Source organism: Petromyzon marinus, chromosome 3 (assembly GCF_048934315.1).
Source record: "Petromyzon marinus isolate PM22_M1 ecotype Great Lakes invasive population chromosome 3, UKy_Petmar_22M1.pri1.0, whole genome shotgun sequence".
NCBI classification, from domain to species: Eukaryota; Metazoa; Chordata; class Hyperoartia; order Petromyzontiformes; family Petromyzontidae; genus Petromyzon; species Petromyzon marinus.
In genome coordinates, this window is record NC_133669.1 from 9001434 (window position 1) to 9013690 (window position 12257).

Sequence of the window (12257 nt, forward strand, 5' to 3'; positions counted from 1 at the left end):
TTGGCCCACCCCCCACGGTACTGCTCACCACAGCGTTGCCGTCCGGCACCATTGAGGAGGTAGGGGGTTGTTTTTGCCCCTCCCCACACACGCATACTCATGCATAACGATGGCAACGACAGCAGCTGCCATTCGCCACCATTTGATGGCAACGCCACCACGGTGCTTGCGCCAGGCTAGACGCACTTTGAGGCCACTTGGAAGTGTCGAAGGCTTGCTGAGCAGGAAGTCGCAGGATGGACATGGATTGTTATGGGTTTAACGGACGAAAGCCACCAGCAGATGCACCAACCTCCGCTCCTCCCTGCGGCCACTTCCTGCGTTGGAACCACCCGACGCTCCGATCGTTGTCGTGAGCATCGCGTATACGCGCGCGCGCACACGTCGGAGGCCACATGGTGCGTCATTCCTGGAAGATAGCGTGCTCCACGTGGAAGCAGAATTTTGCGTGCGCCCACGCTCATGAATTTTGTATAGATATCTTTAGCCAGGTCAATGTCTATTGTTACACATCTCGTTTTCAAGAGAGACCTATGGGAATATAGAAAATTACAAGCAGGGAGACACATGCCAGGTTAGCTAGCATCGTGGCGTACAGTTTAGTAACAGCCTTTATTTTACTTTTTTCACAAGCTCAGAGCCCGTTGAGGCTACGAGTTTATTTTTCAATGAACAAATAACCAATTTAATATCATAAACCTGATATATCAATGGCAATTACAATGTCAATAAATCAAAGGACACAGAGTATATACATGTTAAAGGATGTACCAATTTACAGTAAAATTTATATAAGCTGTGGAATATGGTAATGAAGAGATTACGATTTTTATTTACACAGTTGCTGAGTGAAGTCCGAAAGGCCCAAAGCGTCGAGCAGCCAGCAACCAACAGCACTACCAAAGCTGTACTGTACTATATAAGAGTTAACAAGTTACGTGATATTATTTAAATGAATGAAACGATTACATATGCGCCGATGAGCGTTTTATGTTGGACCGCATCAAGACAAGACGGACACAAGAAATCGGTTTACTTGCTCGCACTTTTTAAACGTGGAGAAACATTCCTGAATGCACTTTTACAAGTGACGGTGCTCTCTCTCACCCTCGCGTTCCTGCAGGAGGGCGTGCGAACATACTTCGGCTCCAACACCTGGCATTCGTTGACCATGTTCGCGGCCGGAGCGCTCGTGAGCGCCCTCGTCTTGTGGAGGATAAGATGAAAAACGCCTCCCCGACCGATCCCACCGCCACCCGTCGCGATTACGCGAAGGCGGCCGCCCTTGCGATGTTGTCGTCCTCCCGTCTTCTTCCCAGGGGTACCCTACCGTCTTCTTCGTCTTCTTTTCTGGGCACCGTGGTGGCGAGATGTAAACTCCCTTGCCCGGTATGCAGGAATTCGTGGGTTCGATCCCGATCCCGATCCCGACCCCTACCCCCGACGCCTGCATGTTTGGAGTTTGCACGTTCTCCTCAGTGGTCACGTGGATTTTTCTCCGGGTCCTGTGGTTATTCCCTCCACATTTAGTAACGTGCGTTTAGAGCTGTAAATGTCCACACGGTGAGCCACTTCATGGGGCTTTCATTTGTGGCCAGGTTGCTTCTGAAAAAGTGCGATATAGCTCAGTGGGCCTTGCCTGATAAAATAAAAAATAATTGAAATAGTTCAGTTTAGTATCCCGTCCCTGACCGTCCGCACCACTCTTTCGCCAGACAAGTCTTAACGCGTTCGCCGCCCCCCTCCCCCTCGCGCGTGCATCCGTGTGGTCACTGCTCTCCTGGAGCGTGAGCTCCTGGCGTAGGTGGATGAGCCCCGCGTCCGCGGGTGGTGATGGGAAGCGAAGTCAGTCTGTCGGTCAGTTTTGTCTGTCCGTCTCGTGCCGATGTTGAGTGGAGAAGAGTTCTTGTTGCTTGGCTCTACTGTAAGCCCAGACACTGAATTTAACCAACTTGATGGGTTTTTTTTTTAAGGAGGCTGATGTAATTGTTGACTTAACGTGATCATGTAGGATGAATTTGATTAGCAGGTCTCACACCGGTAGCAAAAATTATAATCTTCGTAGTCGTATAATGGCAGTAATTAAAATAATAAAAGTCATATTTTACTTTACTAATCAAACTTATTTTTAAACAGCCTAATTTTCGTAATTAGTGTCAGGTATAACACCTTTACAAACATCGACTATGTATAACATTCATAGTTCCTTAAGTGATAAGAGAGTAATGTGTTTATTTTAACGGACTAAGAACCAAATTTGTATTTTAACGGTTTACGGGAAGTGTAGTAGAAAGTGTGTTTTTTACTAAGCATTTTTTTAATTAACTAATCAGCGCTCGATCATGCCCTCCGCTTATAGATGCAGAGCAGCAGTGCAATTTAAATCGGGATGGAGCGGCGTCGCAATTGGACGACGTTACAAGCCTTGCCCTAACACCCCGTCGAAATCATCCTTCTCATCACCAAATTGAGCATGGCGCGGCTCGGCCATTTGAGATGCGCGAGTGGTGTGAGTGATATGAGACTGTGTAGCAGTCAGCGCGCCACGCTACGAACATGAGGACTGGAGTTCGATTCCCGCTCACGACCAAAAAACTATATTTGAACCGGTCCTAGGCCTGCCCTAGGATGACTTGGCCTCAAATGAGTAGCTTGTTTGATGCGTAAATGTCGCCACTAGGGAGACGAAGGCGGGCATGGTGCTGGCCACCAACCCCCTCGTGTAGTGTGCCAGCCTTATACAGGTGCTCGCTAACAGCACTTAACCCGATAGTCTGTTAAGGCGAACACAGGGGATCTTTATCTTGGTGCTGGGGACTAACAAATAAAATTTGAAATAACAAACGTATGCAACTCTCTCTTTGTGTAGCCTTCAAGTGCGGGGGCGAAAACCGTTAAATGCTACAAATACGAACCTCTTTAATCTCAGGTGGGAGTGGGGGATTTTTTTTAATTTTTTGTTAACAAGGATTCAGTGATCGCCTCCCGAACCTCTCTCGTGCAGCTCCGAGGGAAAATTTTAATTTTACAATGAAAGCACAAAGACAACGGTGTTTGCGGTGGGAAGCTAGGGTTGCGCGGTGCCGTGTATGGAGACAGTGGTGGGGAGGTCACTGGAACAGACGGAGGGATAAGGCGTGCAAGGAAGGGGGCGGGGGGGAGATACGGCTGACGGGTGTTAGGAACGTCTCAGGAAAATTAAGCGTTGAGCTAATTTTCACGCTCATCGTTTATTTTTTATGTATACCTTTAATTAATAATTTGTAACAAATGCATTTGAAGGTTTTAGTTGTTGTATCGTGTTTTCGCCGTGTTAACGCTGTTGTTACGTGCGCGTAATGGTGTGGTCCAGGGGTTTTAAGTTTAGCCACTTCTGTTCGGGTCGCTGACCCAGACAATATTTCTGCGCCCGACACACCACATTCAGTATACCTCTCGCTATGGCTTGTGGCTACTAGTCACGTGCCGCTTGTACAAGTCTTACCACCGAACCCAAAATGAGTCTGCAATTAAGCCCTGGTGTGGTGCCACTCTTCGGAACGATGCACGGGAATTGTGTGAAAGCGCCAGGCTACTTTGTTTCAAAGGCAAGAATGATTCCCTGCAGTGTCTTGCTCACGCCACTGCAGGCCCAAGAAGGGCTTGCAATCGAGGGAGCTCGAGAGGGCCCCTGGAGGCCAACTTCCATGCTGATGAAATGTCTTGGAAGAAGGCGGTAGGATTAACCTTTTTTATTTATTGTATTAAGCTGCTGCAGACGTAACAACAGCAGCAGTAGCAGCAACAACAGAAGCCGCCAACACACCACGATGGGGTCCCCAGTGGTGAAACTTTCTGGGTAGCAAGACAAAGGACAGACTTAGGTTATTATTGGTAAAGTGCTGGAGACTTGCTGACAATGGCGAAAGGGGGGTGACCATGGAATGAGACAAAGATGTTAGGCGTTATCATGGTAGGGAGGCTAAACCACAATGAATGCCTCTTTTGCATTCATCAGTGCCATCGCCCCCCTGCATGTTAACGTTCCAACACTGCTTGCCGTGCGCGTCGCTCCCCCCGCCTCGTGTTGTTGTCATTGAGGCGATTACCAGCATGCTATTCCGTGCACTTAACAAAAGTACGAAACTCCAAATTGGGCGATTCGGAGATTCTGGGTAAGCGCCTATTGGGAGTTGGATAAATATTATCGGAGCCGAGCCAAGGAGCATTTCAAGAGTTGTGTCGTTAGGGCGTTTGTGTATTTACCACTTGATGACACAAGCTGAAGTGAATGACGTTGATGCCCGCACAGCATCATGGATAGTCCCACAATGCCACATGAGCCCTGCGGAGGGCATCGGGTTCAAGGAGAGCAGCCCGATCGCTATCCCACCAGCATCGAACGTGTGCACGTGTTTAACATGAATGGTCGATGAGGTTACATCATCGGTTCGACTGATGATGTCTTTGGAGAGCTGAATGGAGTTCAAAATAACTCACAAACAAATACCTTGCAGAAGATCCCTGGGTTTGATATTCTGCGAAGCTCATGGTCCGCCATAAATCGCATCCGCACAAACCATTGTAGATGCGGATACCTGATGCACGAATGGGGAAAACTGGCCATCCAGAACAGACCGTACAACATATAACAACGCAATAGCTGATCCACAAATACAAAGACATTACAGTGATACCTGTACACTCCGCTGCTTCTGAAGCGGTTATCTGGCTTGACCACCTGAATGTGGGCTTGTAGTTGTTGCTCTGCACCGACATCAGGCATACGAAAGAAGAAGATGACTTCAACATAGCACTGCGTCTGTAATTAGCAGTTGTCTAGTGGTTTCACACCTTGTTAGGGACCGTAGCCGTGTTAAGACTCGTTTGACCAGTGCAACACAAGCCCACTGTGCCAGGATAATCAACAGTTCGGCGTCCCCCTGCCAACATCCACTAGTTCCGCCTTTGTCGACACAAAACAGCCATCTCCACCAACCTGTTGCTGCAGATCGGCTTATGAACGCCATCTGTCGGACCTGCGAAGCAATGTGGGGTTTCCTCCATAATGCTGTGTGTTTAATTATGATGTTTTCACCTTAGCGTGTTTACTACTGTGAGGTTTCGTCTTTGCTTGCGATACAACACTTTTCTTTTTAAGTCGATAGGATGGAAGAAATTGAACGTTTACAGAAAAGGATGTGCCGGTGGTGTTTTAAGTGTGTTGTTACAGTGGAACAATTAATTGCCTCCTGGTTGTTGAGCCATGTGCTTGGTGAAGGTGTCAGGGGCAGCACGGATTAAGAGCCGTGTTAGTGTGCCTGGCTGGCAGCCACCTTCGCTCACTCTTTTTATTGTTGTAAACTTATAGCGCCTCCAGTGTTGAAATGTATTTTCCCACCATCGTCATCCCCAATTACTGAGTTACAGACATCATCGTCGTCGTCATCATCATCGGTAAACTGAACAATTTCCTGCTGCTTTCCCATGACCACCGACTGATTTCTTGTCCCAATGCCACATGAGCTGTCCAGCTGCATATTGACTCGACCTTTCCTGCTCCATCTCCCCACCCAATCACACTCCCTCCCCACACCGTCACCGCCGCCCACCCTGTCCTCTACCCTCCATCGCTGGAGGGGAAACAATCTTTAAAAAAAACATTTACCGTGCGCTTTAGGTTGGGTGAAATCCCAAAAAAAGATGTGATATGTTATAATAAAAATGTGTTTACCACCGTTGAGTTGAACTATGCGCGTGATGCCACTGACCACTCATGCCATTACAGCGTTCAGCCCGCGGCATCACGACACGTTTCGTGTGCCGCCTGATAAATCAGTCAGGTTTATCAGCTCGTTGGTCCCGAATCTGGGCTGAGCCCACTGGCCCGGTTCACGTACGCGGGCCAGCTCCCTTCCCCCTGGTCATGGGAACACGGTGGCGAAATGTTAACTACCTCGACCGGTATGCAGGAGGTCATGGGTTCAATCCCCACCCTGATGCCTGTATATTTGGAGTTTGCATGCTCTCCACCTGTGGTTCCGTGGATTTTTCTCCAGGTCTTCTGGTTTTTCCCTCCACATTTAGAAACGTGCGTTTAGAACATTTGGCTGCTATAAATTTCCACATTATAAGCTACTTCGTTGAGCTATAATCTGTGGCCAGGTCGCTTCTGAAAAAGAGCAATATATACCTCAGTGGGTCTCACCTGGTGAAATAAAAAAAATGTCTGTCCAGTTTACGGCAGCAATGACCGTGTTTGGAAGCGGTTTTTGCTTAGGGAAGAATAATGGCCATTCTGCGTTAAAATAGGGCAGTTGTCTGAAACATCAGACGATGCGTTGCATCCCAGTTTGTGAGGAATGCCGCGAATCCATTAAGAACGGCGGTTGGCAATGTGTTTTCAGTCAATATTTGTCGCTGAATGAAAGAGTGAATCCGTAGACGGCAAAGGTACGTTTCACCGCCAGACGATAACGTTTAGGTTCGTCAACAAATAGGCTTTCTCGACCACAGTGTGTTCCACCTGCATTGGCTTGAGCTGCTAAATATCAAAATGTTGCGGAACAAATGAAATACGCGATCGATGTATTTCAAAGAAACCTATATATAAGTATGTTAATTTGTGAAGCATCCTTAATTTGTTAGGCTTTTAAGACAATGATTGCAAAGCACTCCCCGCGTATCGACCGTCTGGTTTCAATGCCAGTGAGTGCAGTCGACACTTTATGGAAGTGGGCTAGCGCAAGAGGCGTGCCAGTCGCTCAATGCTTCAGTGGATGGTTGAAGGACTAGGCTGAACAACTCCACTGATTCGAATAAAAGACATTTGTTCGGAATAAGCCAAGTTGACTTGAACTATTTCCCACGACGGAATGATAATCCATCCACTGCCGCTGGTGCCATGCGATGGTTATTGATTTACACGGCGTGTTTGCACCTTCATCCAAATTATAATAGTTTGGTAGAATCCGTCATGTTGTGGCTTATTTCGGATTAAAATTTAGTCCAAAGGTATTTTCTTCGTAAGAAAGGTTTGGTTTATTGCATACACATTTTTAGCCGCCATGTAAATTTCCCGAACAACTTTTATGCAAATCAAACGTAAATCATTGGTGACGCGGTAAATACAACAATACCTTAATGAAATATACGGAACTAACGTTTCAGTTTGCGTTGGGCAATGCTTTAACTGCAATACGCAGCGCATGCGTCGTCGTTGATGATTCTCCGAAACCTCTCCAAAACCTCTCCAGAACCAAAACAGTAAGGCCACTGCGACCGTGGACTTACACATTTTCAAAATACCGTGTGCTCTTAAGATACCCGCATGAATAAATTACTTTTTAATTGAAGGCCATTTAGATAACATGCCTCATTTTAAAGTATCGCCCTTCGCCAGTGCATCGGCAATAGTAAAATTAAATATATTGTCTTATTTGCACGGACAAGTAAAGGATATCAAAGCAAATTAATGAAGAGCAAAGCTACATTTTTTACCACGACGTTTCCGCAATAAATATGTTGAAACAACTTTATTGCCATTCTCACCAGTTCCCCATTCCAGGCCTGGCAATGCATTGCTTGATCAATTGTTAAACTTGTATCTTTTGTATGTATATCTCGCTGACCCTAATTCAACAAATGCTCACAAAACATCTAACTGCTGTTTCCTTTAAAAAAAAATACCTACGTCACAAATATCTCAAATGAAATCCATTGCAATTGTGTCTACCACCGCTGGATGAAGGCCTCCCTCATGCCATCACCATGCCCCACGATCTCCAGTGCTGTCACCGTCCATCCCACTCATACAGAACGAGCTGCTCTCATCACGCCATTTCCCCAGGTGGTCGTCCCCTCGGATGTGTTCTTTCCTTTGCAATTCCGTCACCTGTCTTATCCGTCGGCCATCATTCCATCTAGCGATGCGTCCTGCCCAAGCCCATTCACGTTTCTCAATTGCCCGTACGGCGTCTACGATGTTGTGTTTGGTGTATAGCGATGGTATTAAGTTTGTAAGACATCCTCGTTCAAAAGTGTGGCTGCCAGCTGCTCACGCCATGTGCTTGAGCGCAGGCCACCGTGGACACAGTGTTAATTGTGATGTGCAATGAGTGTTTGTGTTTTTGTAAAGCAGTGAAGTCCCGTGTACTACGAACCGTGTTAGGGCTCGGGGGTAGGGAGGGGGGGAAGTTGGGGGAAAGGTTCGGGGGTGAAGAGGCGTCCATTCAGAATTCTCAAGACAGGGTTGTCAAACGTGTGGGGCCTGCTGCCTTCGTTAGTGCAGAGTTTGTAAATGTGGGGTGGATAACACACCGAAAGGTCCACACAGATAGGTTCATGAACCCACTTGCTGTACTCCCTTCCGGCCTCCTCTTAGTGCAACAGGTTTGGGGGTTTAACCAATTGCATGATCCACCTTCATTCATCACACATAGTCAGCGAAGGACCGTTGCGCCAAACGTGTGACCTTTTGCGACAGCATTCGCATCAACTGCTCTTGCTGCCATACCAGTGTCTCGAGTGATTTGTTTGATCCACATTAATCCACCTACTGCCGTTGGGCATTATCTCCCCCGTATCTGTGGATTCCTCTCTGGGTACTCCGCTTTTTTCCCTGCGTGCCTAAACCTTAAAAAGCATTCGGTCAAACACAGCGCTGAAAAGTAATTTTGAGACTGATGCTGTCCTTGATGCATACAGTACACTTATCATTCTGCGAATATGCTATCAATGGCCCAAAGCATCTTGAGTTTTCTTTGCATGTAGATGCTTTATGAATCCAAATTATAAATTAATCGTGGCTTAAACTGGAAGAGTGATTGTTCTTTGTAATTCTTAGTGTTTCTGGCTGGAGATGGCTCCTCTGAGGAGTAAATGTGGAAGAGATTAACCGATGCGAACTGTGAATGGTGAAATCTCTTTGAGGCCATATACTGAGGCTCTACAATGTTCATATATTGGTAAATGTGGCCCGCAGATCAATATGTCTTTGACACCCCTGTTTTATAAGCGCACAGTAGCTGCGAGCGAACTCAATTAACCGTGGGCAGATTATCCTTGTTGCAGATGACCTTGCTTACAAGTAATAAAAATACACTTTTATGGTCATTCTGATCCAAATACCAGCTGCTCCTCGTCGAGGGTCTGCGGATTCGGAGCGCACGCGCCCCGCAGACGTGTCGGAAAGTAAAACCGATTGCTTTCAAAAGCACAACGAAAACAGACTATATAAATATTCACCCCCCCCATCGATTCTGCACCGTACGTGCGCCGATCCTGTGCCGTACATGCCCCGATCTTGCGCCGTACGTGCGCCAGTCCGGCACGGCGACACAGGTTTGATCCAGTGCTTTGTGGGCAGGGTTGGTGTATCGCACGGAGATTGTCCCTGTGCCTGAGGCAGTCCACGCACGGCGCCCGATCGGCGCCAAACCCCGGAGAGGGACGAGGTGGCTGTAGGAAGCAGTGCAATAAGTCGCTGGCCTGTCTGTACGGATTTTTACTATTTTCACTTCCCCCAACTTTGCTAGGTGTTACAAAGTTTCTCGTATTGGAAGGAAAAAAAGAAATGTTCTGGCTAAACTTCGAGAGTAGGACCCACCAGAATTTTTTTAAGAATCTCTGCGGCTTTTATTGCTACAAGAGTGTTATTATTTGTCTGATTCCATAACACTTTACCCAACTTTTACCAATTGATGAAATCATCAGCCAGACACATACCATTCTGCTACGTGTGGTATGGTTGAACGTCTCTCCTTCCTGGCGAGACAATGAACCGTCATGATTATGATTCAGGGTCGTGATTCGGCTTAAAATATATTCTCTTTCTTTATAACATTATGGTGAAGGATAGTGCCTTCTGTGGTGTCATGAACTCATTTACGTACATCAACGCGATTCAAAACACATCGATTCCTACGCACGTGATTGCATGCATGCATGTACATCTTGGGCATCAGGATCGATATTAATCTGAGTCGATGCATTGTTCTATCCATAATTCTTAAACTTTGCCCAGTGCGAGATCTGGTTCATCTGCTTCCCACTGTCTTGTATCTGTAATGACTTCACACGGCGTTAATTCCAGTGGGCCTCTTTTGCCCGATGTGGCATCCTTCCATGTACAGCACTGTGTGCAACGAATGTGAACCTCTTCCTATTTCTAATATAGACAGGCAAGTGGCATTGTGATCAGATTGTGAAACTAGTATTCGGAAGACTGCGGGTTTAAATAATGGTTTGACTTGGCTCATCATCCATTCTTCTGTAGCGATTTAAAATGAGTGCTACCGCTTTGTGGAAAGCTAACAGTGGTTGTCATATAAAGGTAAACTTGGCTCTGCCATAGGAATGTGGAATTTCCATCGGGCTGTAAACAAGAGGATGTGCAATCTCACCTTACTCGTTTTAACGGGAAACCGCTTGATTTGATATATGTTTTAGAAAGGCTGCTGGGCAATTGTAAAATGATAAGAAAAGACATCCCACATTCACCCACCCACTCCCACACGCACGTCTCATTTGTTATCCGAAATAATTCTGCCCAACATCAGCTGGCCAGCAGCTGGCCTCTCAAAGTGTTGAGGCTTTGTTCACACTTGGTAAATGGAGATTACAATTTGGCCAATTCCAATTGGGTCTTCCAAAGCGAGGGTGTGTAATTCCAAGTATTCCCCTCATCACGCTCCATACATCTGTAGAGTTCCTTTCAAACAATGTCATCCAATTACTTGGAAATAAATTATTATCATATGCTTTGATTTATACTTGTCTCGTGAGCATAAGAATGGATTTTAATCTATAAATCATCATCAGCCGTGATCATTCAACTGCTGGATGAAGGCCTTCTCTAGCCGTCGCCGTCTCTTGGTCTTGCAAATTAATCATTACGTGCCCGTTTTGTTATTGCAAAGAAGCCATTTTTGACCACTTGAAATTTTTAAAATAAAATGTTCTAAACCAGCCTGTGAAGTCCAGGAATATATTCCCTCTCACACGAACAGCTCAGGAACAGCCATATTCAAGACTGGTCATGTCATCTTGACACTGGGGGCATGCTGATATTCCCATTATGTTGAAAACAGCCCATTGCGTACACTTATTATGAGGAATAGCATGATGGTGCGACTACACCGCCAATGGCATTGTGTGACCCGACCGCAATATCTTGAGTTGCGTGCAATGAATTGAGATCAATGTGTGACTACGTTTGGTCGGTGACGTCAGGAGTGATCGTTTCGAAGGTGCAGTTGCGCTTCCAGTTTGTTCTTAGGGAGGAGGGGGGGTGGCGGTTGTTGTACTAAACGTTGTGTTGCCGCAGCAATTTACTTAACGGCACGGCTCTTTCGTCTGTTTAGTAGCAAATCGCAGTGTGTCGTTCAGAACCATGCGGTCTTTGTTGTGTTCCGCCTGAAATTGCCTTTCATCCGATGTTGCCAGCAACTTGCACCCGCGAGTGACATTGAGACCATGGCATGAGCACAGGGCCTAACGCGGGACAGCACTTGGGCTGTGAGGCGGCATGGGGGATATGTCCAAAAAGAAGCCCGCAATGCCGCCTGTTGGCCTGCATGTGGACGACTGTGACTGTTAGTCACTGGTCTTGCAAATGTTTAAACTGTGGCCTTGTATATTTTTGTTAGATTGTTTTTTTCTATATATACTGTCAGTATATTTACCGTTTTACTAGTGTCCTTGTGGAAAGCTCCTCTCGGATAGCAAGCTTCGTTGATGTATAAACACTCGAGGAAAGCTCACGACAGCAGGTTAATCAGCACCTGCTGTGACATTTTGACTACCGCAGGGAGATCTGTCGTAGTAGGAATTGGGCGAGGTTATTCCGTGATTTCGTGGCTGGCTTCAGTCGGCAGCCGTAAAAGCTTCACGGGGAAACGCGATTTACGCTTTGGCATATTTTCGCTAAGGTTTTTGCAGCAAGCAAAAAAAAATCGTCAACTAACACCCTCTACTGTTTTTACACAATTCATGAATATCGGCCCTCGCACGGACTCAACCCACGTGTGTGCTTTCCACGGGTGCCAGCAAGCATCAACTTGGAGCTTAGGCATTATGGCTTGAGTGTGCATTACTTGGTACAATACATTCCATCATTGTTAATGTTCGTAGTCACAGGCTTCCGATGTGTGCGAGTGTAAAACTCGTGTCGACTGTGTTCAGATATAGACAATGTATTATTTCTATTGTTTCTCTAACCAGTGCTTTGTTCATCATTTCTTTGTAATCTTTGTACGAAATAAACACGTGCAAAAATG

The 12257-nt window shown here is 46.4% G+C and overlaps 1 protein-coding gene across 2 annotated transcripts in view; it reads left to right on the top strand.

Annotated features, from left to right (window-relative positions):
- BAX (BCL2 associated X, apoptosis regulator) overlaps positions 1-12257 on the top strand; it is a 57214-nt gene that overhangs the window by 37103 nt on the left and 7854 nt on the right. The window contains exon 7 of one of the 2 annotated variants that reach the window (XM_032981216.2): positions 1124-12257. The exons of the other annotated variant lie outside the window; for it this stretch is intronic. Within the exon in view, the coding sequence (XP_032837107.2) occupies positions 1124-1225 (102 nt within the window). The 3' untranslated portion in view covers positions 1226-12257. The remainder of the gene's footprint in view (positions 1-1123) is intronic. 2 annotated transcript variants of the gene reach the window in all.